At 37.6% G+C, this 27904-nt stretch overlaps 1 protein-coding gene across 7 annotated transcripts; it reads right to left on the bottom strand.

Annotated features, from left to right (window-relative positions):
* Positions 1-199: 199 nt before the first annotated feature.
* Positions 200-27780, bottom strand: AANAT (aralkylamine N-acetyltransferase). Of its 7 annotated transcripts, none has more exons than XM_025168958.2 (5): positions 27504-27780; positions 10875-10941; positions 5878-6138; positions 3884-4038; positions 200-2512 (listed from the first exon to the last, which is right to left on the bottom strand). In XM_025168958.2, exons 3-5 carry the CDS (start codon positions 6032-6034, stop codon positions 2207-2209), a joined length of 618 nt encoding a protein of 205 aa, XP_025024726.1. In that variant the 5' UTR covers positions 6035-6138; positions 10875-10941; positions 27504-27780; the 3' UTR covers positions 200-2206. The 7 variants fall into 7 exon arrangements, with proteins under 7 accessions (XP_025024726.1, XP_087989533.1, XP_025024727.1 ...); XM_088133407.1 differs by having other exon boundaries at positions 10875-10944; positions 27508-27780; XM_025168959.2 differs by having other exon boundaries at positions 10875-10944; positions 27512-27780.
* Between the last annotated feature and the right edge of the window lie 124 nt (positions 27781-27904).

Here is a 27904-nt window from a genome sequence, read left to right as displayed (position 1 = left end):
TTCCTTGCTCTTGGAACTTTGTTAATTATCGGTACCATGTACCTGTGGAGTGACTGAGTAATGGAAGTTAATTGTTACCATCACCTCCACAATCTCAACCTGCCTGTACTGTATAAAATAACTTCCCAATAAATGTCATGGTCTGATTTGATTACATCATGATATAAGGAGGGGGAAAAAAAGCAAGAACACATTAGGAAAAAAAGACATTTATTTGCTGACCTGGCAAGTGGTAAATGGCACACACAATAGCATTTGGGGAATGCTTCCTTGTTCAATGGCAAGAACCTTATTTTCCTATGCACAAGACTGACCAAGTAATGTATTCAAACATGCAACTACTTTATAATTAGTCATTAATTATAGACGATGTGTTATAAATTTGAACTGCTACACGTTTTCCTTGGAGCGAATCTCATTGAATTTAGCAGTGCTTGTTTGAGTAGATATGTTTATACTGCGTTAATAAGGAGCCTCTTCCTAGTCCCACACTATTAAAAGAAAAATAGGCATCTGCTCTGTTCATAAGGAAGGCAGAATGTATAGCTTCCTCCTTGGTTCAGCTTTTATTTCTACTGCAGTTGTAACCAGTAGATCAGCTTGCACCAGAAAATACCCATACCTACATCTGATTATAGTGAAAACTGAAAATTAAAAATTCGAACAATGGTACAAAGCAATCTGACTTGTTTTGAATTCAAAATATGGCTACTTCAAGTTTGGAACCCTCCCTTTTGAACTCAAAATGTTTTGCAAACCTCTGATTGACTAGTTTTTGCTACATTTCTAAAAGAATACTTTTCCAATACTTTTCCAGCTTTCTATCATTGTGGAGGCCGTCATGTACTATGACTTATATCATGCAAATTAAAAGTATTACGGCTGAATAGATGGCATAACACACTGGCCCTTGCTTTACTCCACTGCCTGATCTCTGGACCTCAGGTTCATTATCAACCTCATTTTTAGAGACAGAAAATTACTACTGGTTTTCTAAAGTCAACAGAATGGCGGGCAAGTAGATGACCTGGCTTTAAATGAAAAAGTTATACACACAAGCGTGTCCTTTTACTCACAACTAATGGTCTGAACAATGAGGTATATACACACACACATACTGTATAACTATTTTCTCTTCTATCCAGTGTCATAGGGATGTTCACAGGTAGAACTCAGTGCACATCAAAGCATATGCAATAAGGGACAATTAAATGATGAAGTATTGGCAGGAATTCTGCTAAGAAGGAAGTCTCATGGCTTTATCACTGAGGCAGCATATATTTATAAAATATATGAAATCACATACCTTTAATTACATAAAACCAATCAGCATAACAAAGCATAGAATTGCTCTCCAATGAACAAAAAACAGTAACTTACAGTAATATTTGTGTAAATACACTTAGTTGATTGAATACTATAAAAGTGAAGGTAACCAATGAGATCACACTGCAATTGAACCCCTCTTGTAAATAGAGCTGTTATTTATGAATGAAACATGAATTGCAAAATGCATAATTTATAATGAATCTCTCCAGTACTCATGACTATTAGTACTAAATCTTAGTAGCTAGAACTACAAGCAGCTACCATGTTTTGCTGCTTTCATAGTTTAAATTTTGAGAAAAATAGATGGATTAGGGCATTATTCCTTATTGCATTTACAGTCATTATATTCACACAGTGCTAACCTAAGACCTTTTTCCCATGGTTTGCTGAATGCAGTGCACAATGGCCTAGTTCTCACATCAAGCTAAGGCACAAAACACCAAACTCCATTACCCTTATGTGAGAACCAGACCAACAGTGCTTCACACAAGTAAGAGAAATGTCTGAGGCTTAGCGATAATTTTTAAAGGCAGCCTTGCTGGTAATCTTAACATTTTTGTTATAATGCAATGATTGCAGTAATGATAGCAGCCTACAGTGCATGATCAGTTGTAGATCTCTTAATCGTCATAGAGTAATTATGGTGAAAGTTCCAAAGGGTGGGATCTATCAGTTCCTCCTTTTCAGTCTGTGTAGGTTCACTTGCTTGATACTGCTGAATTAGAAGGCTCTTATATTCATGTACAACCAGGGCCTTACCTTTCAGGACTTCCTTGATTCACTAGACTTCAGCCCCATCTGAAGGGCTAAGAATCTCAGGAAATATTTTGTTTTCTAGCCAGATTGCTGGAAATGAATAGGAAGGGGAGATGTCATTTCAGCAGCCACTATTTCTGCGCATGAAGGCATGAGCCTGAATAGCATAGTTCATCTCAATGAAATTTAGTGAACCAACAGTGATCTCGCAGGGACCTAGCACTTTAAAGCCACACTTAGAATAAAAGGAAATGAGAAAATCCTCGCACATCAGTGTGGCTCGACGCACATAGGGCAGGGAGCATAGGTACTGTAGGTAGCGCCACATCAAGATGGACCCTTTGCCTTGCTGGCGGAAAGTGCAGTGTACTGCCAGAACATGTATGTGGACTGTAGTGCCATGGGGCTTGTGTAGGGTCAGCGCATCCTGTCATGGGAGAAGAGAGAAGAAACCGCTTTTTAGAAATTGGTTTTTGAATCTCCTCCTGTTGACCACTCTATGCAAGCATACGTTTGCCTAACAGCTAAGCTTACCATCACTCTAAGCTGTAGTGTGTTTTAATCATGATTTGTTAAATATGGAACAGTCTAGTTTGTGCTAAGCCATTAATCCATGATTAACAAACCATGAAGGCTAGTTTCATACAAAACGTTAAAAGCAAACAAACCCCATTATGACTTCATGTGACATATAAACCTAGCCAAAGAGTCAGTTTGTAGACAGCATAAGTCTCAAGAGTCACCTGTATGCATCTTAAGTAATGAGACTCAGAAGAAAAGAGATGGAATGCCAGTATTTAGAACACTATGCAATCCTTCCAGTATCTTTATAATATTAATAAACAAGATATTTGACATAATACATCCTATATCCATCTCAAAACAGTTTCCTTACCAGATTCTTGGACCATAAGTCTCTCAAGTAAGAATTGTACCTTTATTTATGCACACAATGTATTTTTCTTCTGCAGACATGAGCCATGACTTTAAGGAATCCAATAATGTCAGAATAGGAATTCTGCATTCTCATTCTATCTTGTTCAATTTCTATAAACTTACTGAGCAAATTAAAGCTTCATTGCAGATGACCTTGACATCTTGTGATTTCCTTGACAGCAATAGGCCAGTAGTTTGCCACTGTCTTCTTCCAACTTCTCATTCTAGTCTATAGCTCTGGGAGTCCCTGATTCCACCCAAGTACTAATCCTGCTTACCTTTTTGAACCCAGAAAAAGTTGGCCAGAAGCTGGCCCTGATGAAATATAACTCTATTGCATTTCAAAAAATCTAATTATTCTTCCATAGGCCATTCTGGATAATTTGAAATTATGTCCAAATTCTGCAAAACTCTTTTGACTGCTAATTTCTAAGTAAATGTGATCTAACCCAATGTGATTACTGTGTTGCAACTTTATGAAAACAAGCCACCTTATTAGCTTCATATGTGCATTAATATATATTTGGGAAGGGGAGGTATGCAAGGAATGAGCAGTTCTACAGTTTGCTTATAAGCGCAAAAGTGTGAAGTACTGTTCTTCAGATTAAATGAGGTGATTTTGCTTATTTAACAACAAAATAGTGCCTGGAACTTTACAAAAATGGAATTTTATATAAATAGAAGCATAATTTCTAAGTGTTTGGTGCATAGATGGCTGTGTACATATGTGTGTATGCATCTATCTACCTACCTACCATTCCTCCCCCATTAGTAGTGACAGGTACTGAAGATTTTTTTTTTTTTAACTGGGTTCAGTTCTCATTCATCCTAATATAAAATAACAAAGACATATTTGGCTTACCTGGCTGAGTCTTTCCTGGTCCCAGAGGGAGCCAATAATGAAAGCAACTAGTTGGCCTTCTTCAAACCAGCCAAGTGACAACTCAGGACACAGGTTAAGAAAATGGTGAATCTCATCCAGATGGAGGGGGCAGTCTCCCGACACTGAAGTAAAGGCTTGAGAGAACAAGAGAGAGAGGCATTAATCTTGTCCTGCTGATTACAGTAAGACTCAACTTCCAGGAAGCTAGGAAGATATTGGCTCTACCCAAGAACAAAATTAAACTAGGTGAGAGGATGAACCTGACAAATTCTTGAGTCTTGTAAACTGAGGTTTTCAGGATTCCAGTCTGGTTTCTTCTTATTACTGGTTTTCTATGAGGGAATTTAACTCATGCTTTTCATTGCAATGGGTTTTCTTTTATCAGCTATGTCAGGATTCAGTTACCAGGCAAAGCTAGCAGATAAGCATTCAAATCATAAAATAATACATTTGGGGGAACAAATTACAGTAGTTAATATTTAGCCTAATTACAATTACTGAAATTATTACATTTCAGATGCAAATGTGCACCACATTTATGCTGGAGCATAGTCTAAAACACACAGTAATATTCAAGTTTAGCTGAAAATCTCAGACTCTGGAAAAATCAGTTTCATCATACATCTCTCTCTGTGTGTATATAGGAAATACAAGCAGGTGGGGGGGTTGTTGGTAAAATATGGAACATACATGGATGAATGGCAGAGCTGTTGCCATCTGCAGAGATTAGAAATGGGAAAATGAATGCTCTCTTTGTAGTTAGCCAGCAGAATTCTTCCATCCTGTCCCCAACCCAACTGCAACTTCTAGTTGAAAGAGATACTGTTCTAATATTTTTTATAATTTGGTTATTGTTTAGGGATGAGAAAGGGGATGAAGAGGGTTTTTTTTAGTATTATTAGAGAAGGTGTTAAATTACTGTTAATACATATATTTGTTTGGAGGGAGGGGAAAGTCATCTTTCTTTCTCTTCTCTTTCTTTTCTTTTTGTTTGTAGGTTTTTTAGTTTTGTATTAGTATATATATATATATATATCTTCAATAAAAATATTTAAAAAGAGATTTTGTTCTCTTCAGTTGCTGCTTACTATTTAGACAATAAACAATTTGATTTTAATCTTTTTGCATAGAATGATATTTAATTATGTCAAATAAACCTTATACATAAGGCATGACACAATTTGTATTGGTGCACTGCCAATTTAACTGTCAATATCAGATCTTATGTCTGAAATTCTGATGAAAATCTGAACATACAGTACATGTTACCTGCGTTAAAGCTTTACAAACCTTGGCTTTTCTAATGCTTCAGATTAATCTTTAGAGTGGTATTGTTTTTCTAGTTCCCCATTAGTTCCCTATTTATTATTCTTTCTTTACCTGATTTTTGGGGGGAGGGGGTACCTTCAAATCTGTTTTGACTCCTGGCGACTGACTGGGCAAGTCCCTGCAGTTTTCTTGGTAAGATTTCAGAACTGGTTTGCCATTGCCTCCTTGCTATGGCTAAGAGTGAGTGACTGGCCCAAAGCCACCCAACTGGCTTCATGCCTAAGGCAGGACTAATCTCACAGTTTCTAGCCTGGTACCTTTAACCACTACACCAAACTAGTTCTATTTTTTAATTTAGGCATACTGTATATTATTTTGTCTTCCCTACTAACTAGACTTCTCAGCATTTGGGACCATGGGAGATATCTATAAAATGTTCATAACGTGTCATGCTTGAAATATTTGGAGAAAAGGTGCAAGAAAGATGAAATTCTGCTTTTTAATTATACTGACTGCAGTTTACGATATACAATATGATACTGCTGCTTTCTTTCTTTACTTCATACCATACACTCACTCATACATCAACATGTATCCATCCTATTCTGTACTCCATAAAAAAAAAAAAAAAAGTAAAAAAGGTATGGTTCTTCCATACCATGAAGATGTCTTTCTTAAGATTAAACACAGGAAATGAATTTTACCTTCTCTCTCAATTTCAAACACCCCAATGGCATCTTCAGGTGTGAGGCACCTGAATTCACTTGCAGGAAGAGTGTGTCGGCGCTGGCGCCCAAGGGAGTTCTGTGGAGGTCTGAGATAAAGGGTTTTGAAAAATGGCAAGGCATTGATCATAGACATCCTCCAAGTATTTCTGCCTCTTCTGTAAATGTTTTTCCTCCTCCTTTTGGGATAGCTACTTCATTCAGTTGCCTCACACACAATTAGCCAGCAGATGAAGATACCTGCAGAGAAGATAAATATTACTTGCAATTTCTTTATAGACATATGTCAAGAAACTGGCATGATTGCTACCTTTTTATCATTGCTATCATCTCCACTGTGAAACAAAATGTCCATCAAGTTCTTTATTCCTGTCCAGCTCACAAAATCAAAGCCTATCAAATATTCCAATGGTTGCCCTGCAACAGTAATGTTAAGAAACAATTTCATAGCTTTAACAGCCTGAAATTTGCTTATAGGGTTGAGTGAAAACAGAGACAAAGTTAATCCACTAATGTGAACTGTGAAGGACTGGTTATGCCAAGATCACCCAAAAGCTGACTCAGATAACTCTAAAGCAATTTAGGACCGAATTCTTACAGATATGGGTCTATCTGGGTAGCAATGTGCTTGGACCCCAAAGAGAATCAGATTCTTAATACTGTTAGCTAAGCTGAAAAGTATCAGAGACATTTTCATTTGTAAAAGGTAAGAAGAGACAAATGTGATCAAAGATAACTTCCAATAAACTCTTGATGATCTTCATTAAAGAGGATGCCCATTTTGAAAAGGTAAATTAATTAATTAAGCTGCAGAAATAATGCTTTAGCAAGAAACTATCTTTCTTAAAACCAACTACTCCTGCAGGAAAAACAGCCAGTTCAAAGTTCAGGTCTCCCTCACTATTACTATCCAAACTTCATCATTCTTTTGTGAATGCCCTCAATTTCTTTATACATGCACACAAAATACCTTCATTTTGGGTTGGTCTCATACTGATATTATAAACTGCTTGGTGCAAGCTCAGTTAATATGCTAGAAATCAACCACACAGCAAGACACATCCAAATAAAGTATATGAAGAAAGCTACAAAGAATTTCCCTAAGTCAAAATGAGCTATATATGAGAGCTTTATTATAATTTACAAATATACAGCTCATTTATCAGTTGCTATATTTCCAACCTTACCTCATCATTTTAGAGAAGTTTAGGGCTGTTTGAAGGACTAATAAACCATTGCATGTATAACAGAAATAAAAGGTCTTGTTCTGCAGAAGCTGTAACTGATGACCACTGAACCCCTCCACGTAAGAACAGGATATAAATATAATAAATGCTCTGAACATGTGTGAACTAGGTTACCACCACTTACTACCTTGGAAAAACACCACTTACTATTATAACATCATTATTAAATTGTATAAATGCCAGCCTTCTCTCATTAAGCTTTATTTATGATATTTCCATTTATTTCTTTACAATCCAACTGATTAGTGGAGGTCACTGGCAAAATAAACAAAGTGCATACACATTTTAAGCAAGGGAGTAGACATACTCCTAGTTCCAAAGGACACTACAAATAATTATCCAAAGTAAACCCAACCAACTAACTTTGAACTTGAGATGGTGAGGAAATTGATAATTGCACATATGGATCTTCCAAATGAACTGCCAACTCTAATGCTTTAGATTTTTCAAAAAACATAGAAAGATCTGAGGCAGATGGGGGAAAAAAACTTAGTATGGGATACTGGACATCCTATGTGGCTCTTCATAATTTATAAATCAGATATTTTCAAGCACACGTGTTGAGTTTCCTTCAGTCACAAGCAAGTCAGACCTTCACATATACATGGAAACCAGAGAAACATAATTATTCTAATGAGACTTAATTGTTATCAATGGCAGAATCATCATATATTGTTCTGGCATGCTGTATGCCTTCAGTTTCATAATGAAGCACAGAGTTTATGCAAATTATAGGTTCTTCTCCCAAGTCGACATTTTACCTCCTGGCATACTTATAGGAAAGGAGGTTTAAGACTGAACAGTTAACTAACTCTCTACAAGTTAATTCTGCCTCATCACCAGAATGATCCAAACATTTAAACTTTCTTCCTCATAATGCATGGAACTAGACACATTCTTAAACAGGGCTTTTAAAAATATATATTATTATCCTTATTTTAGCCCGTTGTCTTATTTTCTTTTAAGCATGACATTGCTACAAATAATTTGCAGCACCCCTTATTTCACTACAGCCCAAAGAAGTCCTATGTCTCTAACACTTTCATCTAGTAAGCCTATGCCTTTCCTAAACTTGAATCTTGGGACCTTACAATATAGACTTACATCTTGTTTCATCTTCTGAGCAATTAAATTAATAACTGGTCTTAGACATATTAGCATACATTTTCATACATATATCTATATTTTCCATGTAGGATGGTCTATGTGGGGTTTGAGCAGATGTCTGTTGAACTATTCAATCTACAAAAAAGTAACAGCCAAACCAGACTTTGAGTTTTGATTTATTCATATTGTCTATTTTGGGCAATCATTACAGACTCGATGTTTCTTGAGCAGTCAACTGAGTTGAATTATTCACAATCAGTCTATTTTGGGCCAAAGCTATTAGATTTTGGGCTGCAGTTTGAAAATGATACAGACCCAGCTCAAGTTCCTTCATGGAATTTTGTATAAATGTGGATATGCATACCAAAATCTGAATCTTGTGAATAACCATCAGAAGCAAAATCAGAGATAATGAAAAAAAGAGAAAGCCAAAAACACTGCATCAATGTTATTACTGATGCTTGTTTAGCTGGTACATGGTCTACTAAGTATAGGCTAGCTCTGGTTAATGGGAACCAAAGAACAAGACAAGCAAAATACTCATAAATGCAATACTATGTTAGAAAAAGTGGGTTGTATCATTTGATTACCAAAATTACAGATTACTGTAACTGCAAGGGTTTGTGCTGTTTAATCCATGTGAATATCCATATAAGACTGATCTGAATGGGATTTTATGCAATCACCTTCTAAACATTGTGAGAACAGGGGGGATATAATAAACATGCATATGCTCTAAGTATCATTTCTAACTATGCTGTTTCTCAATGGGGTTTCTGGTGTGAAAAGGAACTGAAGGACAAATCAGGTGAGGGAAATTAGTAAATCTGCTATAAAGTTAGCGGTTAAACTTGACAAGTGATCATTACATGGATTTCTTAGGTGGCATCATCCCAACTGCATTTCTAGGAGCTTGCCATTTTATTTCTATTACTCATGTGCATCATTGTGTGTCTTAGCATAGGATCTAAAAAGGTGGTCAATAGGAATTAACAGCAGAGATAGAGGTGGCATCAAGTCTGCTTATATCTATGGCTCAAGCCTGCTCAATTTGGGCATGTGTCAGATTTTCCCTACAATACATGCAGCTTTATTGTACACTCCATGAGTTGTCTAGTTTTTGATCTGTGAACTGATTTGGAGCAGGGAATATCATGGCACATGTATTCTCAGCAGCTACTCAGTTTTCCTCAAAGCTGCTATGCTTGTGGCTTGCAACAGAAAATAATAGAATAGGCAGACTATGTTTATATATTATAGATTCATTTTAGTTTCCACAAAACATTTTGCACAATCTTGAATTTAGGTAGCACGTTAAAGTTTGAGAAAAAGGCTTAAAACACAAAAGTTCAATGGGGATTTATTTTATCACTAATTACAGTATTTCTGAACTTCTAAAATTTCCAAAACTAAATAAAAGAATAAAGGGTTTACATTTAGCAATAATTTATAAACAATCTGAATGGATTGTCTTCTATGTTGATGTTTGTACAACTATGTCAGTGAAATTGTTACCCAGCTTACTGATCTATGGTAGGATCTATCAATCATATTCCCGGAGATTAATTACTATGCAGTCCCCCCTGCCCCACCCCCACAATAAAGGATGTGCTACTGGGTACAAAATTCTTTATGCAGCATTCATAAGAAGAAATAAATGGTAATAGAAGGACTGACTGCTACAGTACAGATTCCAGGATACCATATTCCCTAGCCAATGGGCCTAAATATTTTTTTATGTCCAAAGGTTTTGGTTTTTCTGGGAAATGCAAGGATATTTCTGACTGTAGGCCACAATTTGGGTTCCAGAAAATTGTTCATATTTTCTTTTCTACAAAGCTGAAAGCATTAAAAATTATTCAATATAATTCATTTATTAATCACTGTTTAAAGACACAGAATTTAATCAGACCAATTGGTGCATAAGATTCTTATTGTTAATTACACAATTCTGAAAAAAATTCTCTTGGACCAGAAACTAGATTGCCTATCACATTACTTGTCTGTGTTAGAAAAACTATAGCTTTAACTCTTACCTATTTTTGTTTTGTATTTATGTAATATATGTATTAATTAACCTGACAATAAATAATTTAAAAATAAGTTATTTAAATCATATTCCAATCCTGAATCTACTTTCTTAGAAGTGCCATTTTTCCCCCCAGAGCTTATTCTCTAAGAATTATGCTTAGGATTGTAAGCTTTAATTCTCTGCATAGTTAACTGTCAAGCTGCTCTCACATTAGCTTTAATTTTCTTGTATACTGAATGTGTAACTACAAAAAAGTATTGTGTAGTTACATACAAGCACTATATGTAAAGTGTGATTGCATTTAATGTTTAACAAATTGATGTTACAATTAAAATAAACAGAAAATTAGGATGGAAGATACTACTATTTTCTAGATTAGCAATATAAGCAAGGTGTGGAATGAGGAATGAATCTTACCTTCAAATTATTATAATTTTCTGCTCAGATGATCTGATTATTTAACATATTACAATTTAACATTTTGTAATGAACAAACACCCTCTGCTATAAGAGAAAGAGTTCAAATTAATTTCTTAATGAAGCTTTTTTTGACCTTGGAAAACAACTTCAAAATGCAGAGTCTTTCTTACCTGTGTGTTGAGTTTTCTTTTAGTAGTCTGACTGTTAATCTCTCCAGAATAACACTCTGCAGAATTACTGCTAGAGAGAAGGACAAAGCATACTGGAGTGAATGCTGATGGGGTCCCAGCTTTTATTTTCCAGAGACTTAGGGAACTCCAGCTTATACATTTGTTATTTATGTAGCACGTGATGATTCTCTTACGACATTTTTAAACCCTCTGGAGACAGAGAATTGTGAAAGGGCTTCAAGGATAAATGTCAACAAAAAGACCATAGCAGGCTTTACTTTCCTGGCATGATTTTCTCCAGAGGGATAAAGTATTTTAGCTTATTACTAAATACAAAGGGCATCTTACAAGCCACAAGTGAATAGCTAAGCAGAGTGCATTGGCAGAGTACTGGTGGAGCAAAAGCACATTGCATACACTCTTCCTGGAACTATAAATTCTCAAAGAACATCCTGCTTGAAAGTGAATGTAGTTCAATCAATATTACTGCAAATATAATTGCTTTCCTTGAATTGTCTTTGATCCATTAATTGCACCAACTAAACTCTTCATCATTACCACATCAACAAATAGGTTAATAATCTCTTTTCTAAATATTTTGCTTAGAGTATGGAATTGTATTCACATATCTTTAGTAAGTTCAGTTAACAGTGATACATGCACAGAATGTAAACAAGTAGCAGGAAGAGAAGGGATGAAATTAGACTGAGAATGGAGTCCACCAGAAATTAATTCATGGTATATACTAAGCAGAACATATAATGATGCACTCTGACAATTCCTATGCCCTACTGGCTGAACAAGCTATGTTCTGTCTCTAATGAGGTTCCTTCTTTAGGGGAAAAAAAATCCTTCTCATTGTGGTAGGATCTTCAACCTTCATTGCTCTGCCCTGTTCACATGTACTTTCCATGATCAGAGATTCTCAACTTCAAAAACAGGAAGCCTTGGGGAGAAAGCAGGAACTGTAATATTCCTCTTACCTTAGAATAACTCATAACATATGCTATGGTCCTTGGGATGATGTTCCAGGGTTCAGAGGATCATCACCTTAGAGTGTGAGGATTTTATAAATTGAATAGGCTTTTTCCACCCAAAGGAGCCATGTTAGCTATTTAAAACACACATACACACGCGCACCTGAAATACAAGCTGTATGGATTCTACAGGGATTACAAAATCTTATATTTCAGAATTAAAAATAAAGATGATTAAAAACATCCCAATTCTAATACTCATAGGTTCACTTTGTGCAAAATGTGCATTTATAGCACCTTTTAAAAGCGATTTACGCATAATTGAAAGCTGTATTAAATATTCCACAATATTCCTTTCATCAATTATTGTAATGCTCCTTTGACAAAGATATACTAGAAAACCATAACTGTCTTATCATACCATACGCTATCAGCAGTTCAAAATAATATCCCAGTGGGTAATGTGTGTGAAATAGCAGACCAGTCCTCTATAGTATTTTAGTCTTAATGTACATTATGCAAGATGTATACTAGAAATAAGGGAAACTTGGGGACCTGAAGCCCAATACACAATAAAGTAATTCCCACAACATGTAATAGTACTTGCTTACATTTAAGTGTTCATATGGGATTTAAGCCTAAGAGATTTAACTTTTAGAGACTTCTGAATGGGAAGAAAACTCTGAAGATCAACAAGACTAACTAGCCCATGACTGAACAGTGACAATTTTCCCAAGACAGATACCAGAGGCACTTAGAATACAATAACTACATAAAGAAGTCACTGGCCATCACAATGTTCTCATTACAACAGTAATGAGCTACAATGAGCTTTGGAGCCATCAGTTTTATCTCCTATTATTTGATTTATATTCTGCTTTTCTACTCTGGTTGAGCACACAAGGTGGCTCTCAAACTCTTGATAGCTGATTACACCCCAAAACAGGATTCTTGTGGAGGCTTTTTAACCAGATTCATTGATTGGAAAAAGGGACTAGATAGCAAAAATCTCAATAACTGGTTTGTGTTCATTGTCAGAACCCACTTTATCACCTAGCATACCAAGGCAGGAATTGTACTGCCTGTGTGTGCTGGCAAAGAAGCTGTTCTTTTAAGTGATAAGACAGAAATATCCAAGTGTCCAGAATGGGAATCTCTTTCAGACTTTGAACATACTATTACAGTGGCTAACATATTTTATAAATAAATAAACAAACAAATAAAATAAAATAAAGCTAAAATACAGATTAAAATTAACAGTGATTGATTAGGAGAAACTCAGAAACATTTTTTAGTGATTTTATTTTGTAAACGTTTTATATCATTTAGAAACTCAATTAGAATTACACCAATTGTGACAAATTTCAAATAAGTAAATTTTAAGCAATGGGGCATGATGCTAGCTTGCTCCAAGAGGGAGACACGAGTATACAAAGAAGCCCTGTTCCTATGTTGCTGATTACAGGGGTATTTTTAAAAAATCTTCATGCATTTTTTTTACAAATTTATATGGCCATTCATTTGCCAGAGTGATTCCAGGCAGCTAAGAAGACATTAAAAATAATGAACAAAAATAAAAATAAAAACAGACATACAATCCAGCCATCAACCCTATCATGCCATGTGGTTGCTAAATCTAACATCCTGGCCCAAATGCCTGGAGTGAAAACCAGGCTTTTAATGCTTTATGAAAGGCTATCAATGTCAGGCCAACTGAATCTTGGAGGGAGGGAGGGTTGAGGGAGATCATTCAAGAGGACTGGCGCTGCCACAGATAAGGTGTGCTCCCTAGGTACAACCAGATGACATTGGTGTAGAGAAGGGACATGGAGCATGCCCAACCTGGAAAAGCATGTGGGATGGGATGATAGAACCTGAGTTAGGCAGTACTGCAAATAATTCAGTCCTGTGCCACGTGGGGCTTTAATTTAATATCAAGATCTGCAAAGCTATACTTACACAACTATTATTAGGAACCTTAAGATTTGAAAAACCCTAACATTCCAATAACAGCATGCCTGGGGGTGTGGAGTGGGGATTATGTGAGCAGGGGGTAGCCTATGAAATGCTAAGTGTTAATCACAGTTACTACTTTAACACAGAAATGTGCAGGTAACTAAAATGGGAAATGAACAACTCGCCAAAATCTGGCACGTATGAGTGTAGTTACAGCAGACTATGGCACACAATGCATGCACAAATTGTTGCTGTATGATAATTGTCTCTCAATTCAGCCCAAACACAGAAACATGTAGTGTGTGCTGTTACTTGGAACATTTTAAAATACAGTACTCTATTTTTCTAAATGAAGTTGCAATAGTGAAACAGCAAAGTGACAGTAATGTAGGCCTATCTGTACACCATACTTAGATTTGTTGAGCAGGCATAACATATCCCTTGATAACGTACTACAGTTTGTATGCCCATGTCTTAGAAGATAAGCTCTTAGATTTGGGGAGGATTCACTGTTTTCATAGCAACACCACCATATGTGGAGATTTTCTGGAAAAATAGCAGGCTAATTCCTTACAAAAGATCCTCTGGGTTTAGATATAGCTTCAAGCTACCCGCATGATAGAAAGTTCCAGAGCAACCTTCCATGGCCAGATTCCTTTGAAAGATAGAATACCAGAAATATTTCCACGTTTTGTAATAATATTTAGGTATACATATATTTAGCTGACTAGTCTTCTGAGAAGTAGAAACAGGCCCACAACAAACGAAACAATACTGAATCACAGCACTGTTGGACTTTGAAAATATTGCCAGCCACAAAAATCTTTGCAAAGTTTAAAAATAGCCTTTCCCCCAACTTCCTGTCTGGGATGGCACTCGGATTACATGTCTCTCACCTCTCTCCTGATTAAAGTGTTTTCAAACTTCTGACTCATTGGACTATGTGGATAAGGACTTTCATTATCAGGTAAATAAAACTTTTCATTACATATTATTTTGTTTTTAATGAGCTATTGGGATGGCAACTAGACCTAAACATTCAACAGTTGGCTTAATTTCAACTGCACCACTATCTGCCGAGCCAGGCAAGATGGAGGAAGAAGATTCTTCTACCAATTTGTTAAAAGAGATCCTGGCTCAGGTAAAAGTCTTGAAGTCAATCCCACACGATCTGGCAGAGCTTAAATTTAATTTTAATTTAAAACAGATGCAAGAAAAAATGGCTCTCTATGAGGATTGATGGCTGCCCACCAGACAATTACTCAAGCCAGTCATATTTTGGTTAAACAAATTACTTAGATTTTTCCTGCGCAGTTGTGACTCTATGGGTGATTGGCATTGAAAACCCTCCGAGTCAATCAAATCTGGCTGAATTTATGGAGGATTTTTTCAGAAAGCTCCTTCCTTTGGGAACGGATTTTCCAGTTGAGATTGATCATGTGATTAAAATTCCTTTAATGAGAAGGAAGACTGGAACTAATTCCAATATCATTATTGTGCAATTCCTCTGTGTTACCACAAGAGATGGGATTTTACATATATTTTGCCAGGAATCAGTAAAGTCCCAGTTGAAGTGGGGTTCTAGCCAAAATAAGATATCAATTTATCCTGATTTTATTCAGGAAGTCTCTCAAAAGAGAAGGCTGTTCATAAAAGCATGAAGTCTTGCCAGATCAATAGAACTTCAATATTTCATGTGTTTTCCAGCTACATTCTGCATTAATCATCAAGATCAGATTCATAAATTTGATAATCCTTTGAATGCAGAGGCCTTTATTTTATCCTTGAAATCTGCTGATGGATAAGCCTGATTGTGTTTCATTCCACGGAATCTGTCGAGGGAGAAGTTGAGTTTGCCTGGAGACGTGCAGCAAAAGCCTTATTTTAAAAAGTTCTATGCTTTCATTTGTTTTCTGTACTCCTCTCTTTGTTTTATGGTTAATTTAAAGATAAAAAGTATTTCTAAATAATATTAACCTACCACACTTAGATACACAAAAACAACTTTTATTTGCTCTACTATCTGAGGTAGAGATTAAACAAATAATTTTAAAAATTGCAGGTGGTAAACCACCAGGATTGGATGGATTTCCTTTAGTGATATAACGCATTTATAGATCTTTTGGTGCCAAAACTTTGTCAACTGTATGATGAGTTATTTGATAAGGGAATATTGTTAGAGCCATTTAATCAGGCCTATATTATAGTTATACCAAAATCAGAAACGATCATACTCAATGTGCTAATTATCGTCCAATCTCTTGATTAATGTTGATACAAAGATCTTAGCAGTGCTAGCAAATAGACTATAGCAAGTGATTTCGTTCATTATTAAGAATGATCAAGCAGGGTTTATTAAAAACTAGGCAAGCAGCAGACATTTGGTTAGATCTCCGTAGATCTCCCTGTTGTTTTATAGCACAAGCCAAAGGTTCCACACAGATATTAAAAAGCAAGGGTGAAAGTGGACATCCTTTTCTAGATCCTCTAAGTAGTGAGAAAGTAGCAGAAAACGTGCCATTAACCGTTACTTTAGATGTGAGCAACTCATATCATGATCCATTTTATGAATTTCAAAGGAAATTCAAACCTGTTTAGTACAGCAAACATGTACTGTCTATATATTTTCTCCAAGGGTTTTTTAGCATCTAATGATAAAATTACAAATTGGTCTTTGTTTTTATTCAGTCTACAATATTTGCATTAGATAAGCATATAGAGAACTGAAACTGTATACTGTTATAACAATATATTATACTTTGTTTCTTTTTTCTTTTTTCCATTGGTTTTTTTACTTTTTTAAAAGCACTTGCTATGTATTTTTTTTCCTTTAACAATGTATGTATTTCTATCATGATTATCTTTGTGTTTTGTTTTGTTTTTCTTTGTCTGTTATTATTTTAAAAGCAATAAAAAAAATTAAAAAATAGCTTTTTCCCCAGGATCAAATTTCATCTTGAAAATAGTAACGTGCAGCTATCTTTGCTTTTGCCAAATTGTTTTTAGTTCCCAGCGCTGGCTTCTGCCTTGCTCTCTATGCATGCTTTGTGAAGATTTTGTGCTATACCCTTGGAGTAATTTTGAGAGGATTCAGTACTGCCCCATAAGACTATGAATCTAACTGTGGGACCTTTTAAATGGTTTTGTAATCTCTTCCAGACTGATGGCATCAGTGGCTTTTAACAGAGATTCTCAGAAATTTCTCTTGAGCAAGGCATGATGTGCTACTAGAATCTGTGTGATGAGTACTTCACTATAATAAAGAAAAACAAAGTTTGTGAGATTTATATAAATCAGATCCAAATCAGCCCTGATTGTTTAATGAAACACTCATAACTAATTATGAGTAATTCATTGTGCGTTTAGTTAAATTAATTGAACTGGGGGGTGATAACTTTTTCAAACTGGCACATGTTGGATGGCTTTCTCTATGAAATAAATAAAACAAATATCAAATGTTGTTGTTTTATGTTTGCTCAAGTTCCTTTTATATTTCAGTAAAGCTTATGTGACCCTGAGCCAGTCATTCTCTCAGTCCTAGGAAGGAGGCAATGGCAAACCACTTCCAATCTTGCCAAGAAAACTGCAGGGACTTGTCCAGGCAGTTGTCAGGAGTCAAAAACTGACTTGAAGGCACCCCCCCCCCCCAAAAAAGGCTTATATGAAGCTTTGCTAACATTCAATGACAAGTGTGTGTGTGTGTGTGTGTGTGTGTAAGAAAATCCAAAAGGAGACAAATACTTTTTTACAGAACTGTATGTTAGACTGTAGTCTTAAAGAACAATATTAACCATTGTAAGGATCAAGCCATACCACAGCTATATATATATATCAAACAGTGCTGTATGTAACAATTCAATGTCACCCATGATGAAGACTCCCCAAATTGGCTCCACAGGACAGGAGGCTATGATAACTAGGTCAGATCCATTACTATTGAAAAGGAATTAGTATGTTCCTTGAGGAGACTCAAGTACCATCTCTCAAATAGCAGATTCAATTCTTTCTCAATAAATTATGTCTAGCTTGATATTACTGTATTGCCTCTATCATGTATCACCTTGGTGCTATTCTCTACCTCTTAAGCAAGAGAACTGAGTGATAAAGATAATTCTCAAAACTTTTTACTTTTCCATGTCTCTTTTCAGTCACTTTGTTTGCCCTTATTAGAAACTGAAGATTGCACAAGTTTGGTCTGTAGATCTTTTCCAAATATAGACAAGAACAAAGCATCCATGCTGCTTTAATATGTCCACAGTACTGTAGTGTCTTCTGTCTCTTACTTATATTTTAATGGATAGTTCTTGTTCAATATACAGTACTGTGCAAAAGTTTTAGGCAGGTGTGAAAAAATGCTGTACTGTAAGATTGCTTTCAAAAATATATATTGTAATTGTTTATCAATTTACAAAATGCAAAGTGAGCAAACAGAAGAAAAACCCAAATCAAATCAATATTTGGGGTGACTACCCTTTGGCTTCAAACCAGCATCAATTCTTACACTTGCACTTTGTACACTTGCACAAAGTCAGGGATCTTGTAGGATTAGAGTCAGGTGTATGATTAACCAATTATACCAAGCAGGTGCTAATGATCATCAATTTCATATGTAGGTTGAAACACAGTCATTAACTGAAACAGAAACAGCTGTGTAGGAGGCTTAAAACTGGGTGAGGAACAGCCAAACTCTGCTCCTAAGGTGAGGTTGTGGAAGCAGTTCCATGTCACAGGTCATACACCCTGGCAAGACTGAGTACAGCAACAAGACACAAGGTAGTTAGACTGCATCAGAGGTCTCTCCCAGGCAAACATTTCAAAGCAGACTGGGGTTTCAAAGTCAAAGTAATCTTTATTGTCATTGTACTTCTTGTACAATGAAATTAAATGCCACCCCAGTGCAGCTTTAAAAATATAAAAACTATAGAACATGTAAAACACAACCTTCACATTCCATTCACCATTGCACAGCCCCTGATGCTGCATTAATACTGCACTATATGGTAGAGTTCAGTATAGTTACAGCTCTAAGATAAAAGCCTATTTGTCCTTGTTTTCATTATCCTGTACCGTCTGCCAGATGGTAATAGTTCAAAAAAAAGAATGTCCCGGGTGGGATGGATCCTTAAGAATGTTTTGAGCTTTCTTAAGGCAGCGGGAACTATAAAGTTCTTCCAAAGAGGGGAGAGGGCAACCAATGATCCTCTGGGCAGTGGTGGTAACCCTCTGGAGCACTTTCCTATCTGCCACTGTGCAGTTAGCAAACCATACACAGGTGCAGTAGGTTAAAATGCTCTCTATAGTACAGCAGTAGAAGGTCACCAGCAATTTTTCATTCAGTTGTTGTTTCCTGAGAAGTCTCAGGTAGTATAATCTCTGCTGGGCCCTCTTAACCAAGGCTGCAATATGAGCACCCCAGGTCAGGTCCTCCTTTATGGTAACACCCAGAAACCTAAAACTGGCCACCCGCTCCACTCGGTCTCCATTGATAACCAGGGGCTGGACATCTAATCTATTCCTTCTTTAGTCCACTATAAGCTCCTTGGTCTTATTGATATTAAGAGCCAAATTATTGTCTCCGCACCATGAAAGCAGCCAGTCCACCTCATCCCAGTAGGCAGACTCATCTCCTTCGGAGATAAGCCCCACCATTGTTGTATCATCTGCAAATTTAATGATAATATTGCTGAAGTGAGTGGGGGTACAGTCATATGTATAAAGAGTATAAAGTAAGGGGCTCAGCACGCAGCCCTGTGGTGAACCAGTGTTGAGAGTAAGAGCGGAGGAGATATAATTGCCTAATCTAACCCTCTGGGAGGGGCCAGACAGAAAGTCCAAAATCCAAGAACAGATTGAATATGGAAGCTCAAGATCCATAAGTTTAGACACCAGTCTATGTGGAAGGATTGTATTGAATGCAGAACTAAAGTCTACAAAAAGCATCCTCACATAGGTCCCCCGCTGTTCCAGATGAGTCAGAGCAGTGTGGAGAGTGAGGGCTATAGCGTCCTCTGTGGATCTATTAGTTCTATATGCAAACTGATGTTTATCAAATGTATGCAGAAGGCAGGAAATGATGTGCCTGCACATCAATTTTTCAAAGCACTTCATGATGATAGGCGTGAGTGCCACTGGTCTGTAGTCGCTGAGGTTGTTAATAGGGAACTTCTTTGGCAGCGGAACAATGATGTGCTGTTCAAGCTCTTTTGAAGACACACAAAGAAACAGACAACTTTGAGGACCATAGATGCAGTGGTTGGCCAAGGAAGCTTAATGCAGCAGATGGAAGACACATTATGCTTATTTCCCTTTGACATTGGAAGATGTCCAGCAGTGCCATCAGCACAGAACTAGTGGAAACCAGTGGGACCCAACTGCATCCATCTACTGTCTGGAGAAGTCTGGCCAGAAGTGGTTTTCATGGAAGAATTGCAGCCAAAAAGCCATACCTCCGACATGGAAACAAGGCTAAGCGACTCAACTATGCACAAAAACATAGGAACTGGGGTGCAGAAAAATGGCAGCAGGTGCTCTGGACTGATAAGTCAAAATATGAAATATTTGGCTGTAGCAGGAGGCAGTTTGTTTGCTGAAGGGCTGGAGAGCAGTACAATAATGAGTGTCTGCAGGCAACAGTGAAGCATGGTGGAGGTTCCTTGCAAGTTTGGGGCTGCATTTCTGCCAATGTCAGGCTCAATGGTGTCCTCAATGCTGAGAAATACAGGCAGATACTTATCCATCATACCATACCATCAGGGAGGCATGTGATTGGCCCCAAATTTATTCTGCAGCAAGACAATGACCACAAACATACAGCCAATGTCATTAAGAACTATCTTCAACATAAAGAAGAACAAGGAGTCCTGGAAGTGATGATTTGGCCCCCACAGAGCCCTGATCTCAACATCGAGTCTGTCTGGGATTACATGAAGAGACAGAAGGATTTGAGGCAGCCTACATCCACAGGAGATCTCTGGTTAGTTCTCCAAGATGTTTGGAACAACCTACCTGCCAAGTTCCTTCAGAAACTATGTGCAAGTGTACCTAGAAGAATTGATGCTGGTTTGAAGGCAAAGGGTGGTCACACCAAATTTTGATTTGGGTTTTTCTTCTGTTTGCTCACTTTGCATTTTGTAAATTGATAAATGTAAACAATTACAATATATATTTTTGAAAGCATTCTTACTTTACAGCATTTTTCACACCTGCCTAAAACTTTTGCACAGTACTGTATAACAATAATATATTACATTTACATGCTACCCAACTCCCAGCAACTCTGGGAGGTATAAAATCAAAAGGTTTCAAAGAAATAGTAGGATGTCTTGAGTGCCATGTTTTGTGGGGTGCTTTGATTTATTATACTAGATTGTTTACATTAAATTTATTGTAATAAAATTTGGATCTTAATCACAAAATTGCTGAAGTAGTATTAATATATGACATGAATAGATTTTATTTAGTGTTATATTAAATTGTTTAAGAGCGCCATCTATTGGGAAAATGACATTTATCAAATTGAAGAAGAAAAATTAAGATGCTGTCAAAGGAGGCTTTTATTTTGCAACTGTCTGCCTCACTCACTGGATGGGGGGGCAGAGAAGGGAGACCCAAATCATTGATGAGACATGGGGGTAGGGAGGTCATATTTACAACTTCAATATAATCTCCCAACATTGATTCCATTTTTTCTTACAAGAAATATAATTTAAATAAAAATGACACAACAACTGCATAATGCCTGATAATGCTGCAAGGCCTCTCTCTTAAAGCACTCCAAATTTCTAAAGTAGATCAGTGAAAAAGGGACATATAGTACTTTATAGTTACTAACATAGGCAGATCTGTCTACACATTCACCTTCCTAAATCTGTTTACATATTAACACAATATTAGCAGAAGCAGAATCCAGGGATACAAATAGTTCAAAATCTTTCAGCCAGGTTAAAGAAACCTGTTTTCTATTCTTTTCTGCAACTTAAGGGCTTGCCACTATACCCAGAATCAAACCATGGATGGACGATGTTTTTTATTTGTTGGTTTGGTATTTAGCACAAACACATTAAGACATGATGAGGATGCTGACATGGCAACAAACTCCATCTGGGAGAGCAGAGAACCTTGGGGATAGCTTGACACTCCCTAACCTCTTTTCCATCCCCTGGTTTATCTACCTTTCATTGTCATATCTCCTGCACTGTCGTATCATGCAGACTACATCACCCCTATCTTCAGCCCTCTCAACTACCTGTTTGCTCATCTATTTACCTATTGTAGCAACAAAATAGATGTCACCAGAGTCTGCATACCAGAATACATAATCATATATATTCCTGTGGATCCTATCACATTTCCATAGTGCCCTTAATCTCAAAACAATCTAATTTTCTCATCTAAAAGTCTCAGCCGCCAAGCAAGGAACAGCTTTCTTTCATAACAGGTCTAGGCAAGAGATTGCCTGTATGATATTGGGATGGCCTTCAACCTTGTCTAATTCCTTTCTGATGTTGATCCACTTGGGAGGCAGCCTCAAGGAACTGCAAAGTCTGTACCACAGTCTAAGGTGCTCGGCAGATGGGGTTATAGGAAAAGAAATATTCAGAGGGCAGGTTCACAGTCTACCTTTCAGTTTTGCCAGTTTTCTAGCAATTCATTTAAGTTACTACTGTTCCTACTCATTTGTCCTCCTAGAAAGAAGCACCCGATCCTTATACTATGACAGTAAGAATGCTTTCTTACCCAGACTGATTGCATAGACCAAGAGTAACATCCACCAGATTCCTTGCCCAACCTGACACTTTAAAGATACATTTAATTTTTTTAAAATTAACAAATAGGAAAATGGCATATTGCAAAGCACCAGCTTCTAAATTTCCCCTAGGTTCACCTGGAAAATAAAAAGAGTGGATCCCTGTAATTCAATGCTTGATTTGGAAATGTGTCCACCTATAAGAAGAGGGAAGACCACAGCAACTTCAGGTGGGAAGCAGCAAACTTCAGCAGTTTGGCTTCAGTTAAATTGCTGTTTCATAACTGTCCTTGTCCCCCATCCAGCTATTCTGGGAGAGCACCAATAAAGTTCCTAAAGTTCCAAAATGCGCCCAAGATGTCTATTCCTTCTCTAGGTACTAAGCAGGTATGCTATTCAACAAATATAGATCATACAGTTTAAACAAAATGGAATAGAGGAAATCAATAAAAGCTTCCTTTAAAAAAAAGTTAGTAACTACTAAAATAGTAACTACTAAAAGAGACCTGGAGGAAGGTAGGGGAGAACAGGTTTAAGTTTTAATAATGGTGGGATAATATATTATCCATTTCCTTTTTTAAAGCTTTCTTAGTCATAATGACTAAACCATAAACTACAATTTGTCTCACAAAGGAAGAACTCCATATAGCTTTGTAATAAATATGTCAATAATTCAATTTTATAAATAAAAAGCTGAAAGATACCATGCTGTTTCTTTTGCATGGCATACCTTTTAATAGGTTATGACAATTTTATTTATTTATTTATTTAGAAAATTTACATGGATGCCCTTCTTACATATGAACTCTGGGTGGCTAATAACAAACAATGAGAACAATATAACCTCTGTAAATCAACATCTCCTTCCAAAAAAACCAGAATTAAAAGAATCACAGTACAATTACCAAGGCCGTATAACAAACTTAATCACACAAACCACACCCATATTGGACACATCTAACATCCTGGTCCAGTATCGGAGGGAAAAGCAAAGTCTTCACAGCCTTCTGGAAGGGGCCATTTAGATCTCGGGAGGAGATTGTTCCATAGGCCAGGCATTGAGACAGAGAAGGCTTGACTCCTTTGACTCACAAGATGACACTGTTTAATAGTGGGGACCTGGAAAGTACTTGCCCTGTTGGAACTGGTGGGATAGGCAGAAACGTCAGAGATAGGCAGTCCTGCAAGTAACTTGGCCCTGTGCCATGTAAGGCTTAAAGACAATAACCAGTACGTTGAATTGTAACTGGAAGCATAATTGGAGCCAGTGCAGCTTGTGCAATGGCAGTGTAACCCAGGGAAACCTCAGCGCACCCAAAACTGCACACACCACTGGGTTCTGGACCAGATGAAGCTTCCAAGTATTTTTTTAAGGACAGTCCCATATAGATCACATTGCAGTGATTCAATCGAGAAGTGACTAAGGCATAAGCAAATGTGAGCAGGGCCTCCCAGTCCAGGAATGGGAGGATCTGGCACACAAAACTGATTTGTGCCAAAGACCACGCCCCGCCCCCCCTGGTCACAGCTGCCCCTAGCTTTTCAAACAGGAACCATGAGTCTAGGAAGACTCCCAAATTGCGTACCAGGCACTGGGTAAGCACCTCAACAGCACCACTTGTCCAATTGGGGTGGAGATGTATAACTGAGTATCATCAGCACGCTCCATAACAATGGTGCCAATGGATAACCTCACCCAGCAGTTTCATGTAAATATTAAATAGGAGTGGAAAGACAGCCAAACTCTGAGGAACCCCACTAGAACAGGCATAGGGCTAGACCCCCTCCCAGCATCAAATGGAACTGGCCCTGAAAGAAGCAGGAGAACCACTGCAAAACACTCCGTCACTTCTAATCCCTTAAGCCAGTCCAGAAATATACCACGATTGATGGTACTGAAAGCCACTGAGAGATCCATGAGGTCAAGAATGGATGCACCACCCCAACCTGAGCCACAAGCGCAACCAGTGCCATCTCAATACTATAATCCAACCTGAACCCCAATTGAAAAGGGTCCACTTCCCCCAGGGCCCTTTGAAGCTGAGTGCCCATAACCATCTCAACACTGGACTAAAGTTATCCAACATTGTTGGATCCAAGGATTGCCTCTTGAGGAGGCGATGGACCCCCATCTCCTTAAGCAGGTGGAATCACTCCTTCCCGCAAAGAGGCATTTACCACTGCTTGGACCTAAACACACACCACCTCCCTAGAGGTCTTGACCAACCAGGAAATACATGGATCCAGAATATAGGTAGTAGAGCTCAGAGTGCCAAAGACCCTGTCCAGTTGCTTAGGACTAACCACCTGAAACTTCCCAGATAACAGGAAAGATCACACATCAGTCACTTCAATAGGATTTGCCCAGCCAGAGACATCTCAGAGCAGGTCTGAGGAAATATATCCAACAGATGCTTAGAATATTTATCACAGCAACCCAACAAGGGTTCTCCAAGCTCTTTCTAACCCAGAAGGGACCTGGTCACCTGAGACAGGGCAGTCAACTGGCTATCTATGGACACAATAGAGGTGAATATGTGTAGCTCAGGGTTGAACTGTGGAGTCCTTGGGGTTCTCTGAGCTTGGTTCTTTTCTTGCAAATATTTCATTATCCGGCTAGGTATGTAGGTATCTATGGACACAATAAGTAGTAGGACCACTCTTATTAATTTTCACAGAACATACTGTAGTTAAGAATACTGATGTGCTCCCATTAGTATTTCTTTACTATTTATTTGTATGTATGTTAAGGGTATCTTTATAAGATTAGCTTTGGGAACACTGCTTGAGATAACTCTAGAATTTTAATAGCATAGCAATACAGAGAAATAAACATGCCTATCTGAGACATCAAGTTCATCCATTAATAATACAGTTACATCCCTTTAGCAAAGCAGGTATTCCCTACCTCTATAGGATAGGAAGTATTCCCCATCCATATAGCTGATTATTCTGTGTGTTCTTTTCCCTTCTATAAACATGAATGATTTCAGCTCATAATATGAGATAATAATTAGGCTAGAACTCCTTATGAGATGTTTCCAGTCAGAAAATAAATGACCACAAGATGGAGCAAGAATGTTTTCCAAGAGAAGAATTTTAAGAATAAGGCTTGCCTGAATTTTATTTGGAAACATATTGTTTCAAAAATTCCAAATTTTGGGGTGAGGTGAAAGTATTTTGCTCCTAACAATTTCTCTCCTGGGTGTTTTAAAGAAGGAGAAATGTAGATGAAATTTTAAATAAATATTGAAAAACTGAATAATTATTTTTCATTTTGCATCAAACTTCCAATAATGAGATGCACAACTAGGCCAGATGGAAATGAAAGAGAGAATTACATGTGTAGCCCTGACAAAAAAATAAGTAAGTCTTGATATTGAGTTATATCAGTGGTTCCCTAGGCCCATACTCTGAATTATGACAAGTAATAATTCTAAACCATAGGAACAAACCTGCTGCCAAGCTATTGAAAAACCATATAGATTAAACAGTAATGGGCTCTCCCTCATGGTAGCTATGTTGTGATGTCAACTGTTATAAAATATTACAATAAATATTGAATATAAATTAAATCTTTAATCAAATCATTTTCTGAACTTCATGTAGCCTAGCACTGAGAAATCCTATATTTCTTCCACAAGTGTAGTTATAGACTTGAGGATGGTATCATAATAGAAAACACATGAGATTTTCGAAATACGAATGTGAATTACTTGAAAATTACCTTCAATACCTGCTATTTATATTGTATTTTTGTTTCATCTATGTCTATCTAAACCATATAATCATAACACTCAATGTCAGTGTTAAGTACATATCGTTATTTATTAAAATACTTTAACTATCTTGTTTGGTAAGAACTCTACAGATACCAACTATTTTCACACATCACACTAAGCCCACAAAAGCTTATGCCTTTTAATAGAATGTGTTTGTCTGAAAATCAGAGTCCTTCCAATTTTGGACTACCACAGACCAACATGGCTCTTCTACTATGTATGATTTGTTTGGTATTGCTGTACATATTGTGCATGTAAGCATATTTATGTCATTATGTGGCTTACGAACTTAATCTCATACTATGTTTAAGCAAACTATTATTACAATGTACTGATACAGTCACATAGTAGGATTTGCTTTTTATAAAAACAAAGAACCTAATGATAAATGTCATTGAACTGAACACAATATATTCTCTTTGATTACTTCTTTCCACTTTCTGGAAGTAATGGAACCATTTCATGATGCAATTTATTTAATTCTGTAACAATCAGACTTTACTTTCAACAGCTCTTATCACTATCATTTCTTTTGGTGAGAAGCACTGCTTTCAGCAAGAACCTTGTTGACTTTCCACCTCCTTCATTTCCACGCTACTCCTGTACTAAACTCTCTTGCCTTGTTGTCATTTATAAATCTAGAACTGGGATATCAACCTGCTGCCCTCCAGATATTTTGGGTGACAACTTCCAGAATCACTGCGGACGCTAGTTAGGATTTATGGGAACTGCAGGCCAAAACATCCTGAGGCACCAGGCATCCTTCCCCGACCTACATTAGCAGTGATCCATGTCCAGGAAAGTTAATATGGGACACCATGTTTATTTAGAATGTGAGCCATATCAAGTTCTTCATTAGTGCAGAATACCGCTTTGAGCTGCCTCGGTTATAGAGCAGAAATTAAATGCATACCACCACGTCTCTAATCAGCGTCTTCCTACTGTGCTCCTTTTGTTTTTTCTTCTATCCGTTCAAATTCTCCCTCTCTTTCCACCTTCATTCTCCTGTCACAGCTCCCTCTTCCATTACTGCCTCCTCCTGCCCCTTCACCAACAGAAGGCGAGGAGAAACAAGATCAGCAATCCTGCAGTCAGTCTAAAACCGCCTAGAGTCTCTATGTGAGATGGGCGGCTGTACAAATGTGATAAATAAAATAAAAATACATACATACATACATAAAATCCAAGACATCTCCCGCTCCCTTCTTTTTTCCATCTTGTCCTCCGGAAAGGTTTCTTCTCGGCGCCCCCCGTCCCACCTGCCAGTCTCCTTCGGGGCAGGCACGCAGGCAGGCTGAATGGCTTCTTGGCGGGGCCCCGGCTGCGCCCTTCTTTCCTCCGCGGCAGCTCCCCGAGCTTTCTTGCCCCGCTTCGTTTCTCCCGCCCTTCGGCTGAGAGACCTCTCTCGCCGTCTTCCCCTTCCCGGCCCTCCCCCAGCTCGCCCTTCGGCCGTTTCAGCTGGCTCGGGAGGCCCGCCCCCGCAGCGCGCGCCACCTTTGCCCCGCCCCCCCAGCGGCCGGGGCCGCTATTTCAGGGAGGCGGGGCCAGATGTGTTAGCCCCGCCCCTCG

Source organism: Python bivittatus, unplaced genomic scaffold (assembly GCF_059951505.1).
Source record: "Python bivittatus isolate LINGU-HERP-01145 unplaced genomic scaffold, Pbiv_v1 ctg000080_np1212, whole genome shotgun sequence".
Classification (NCBI taxonomy): domain Eukaryota; kingdom Metazoa; phylum Chordata; class Lepidosauria; order Squamata; family Pythonidae; genus Python; species Python bivittatus.
Note: the sequence above shows the minus strand (reverse complement) of the source record. Positions and strands in the feature narration are given on the sequence as shown.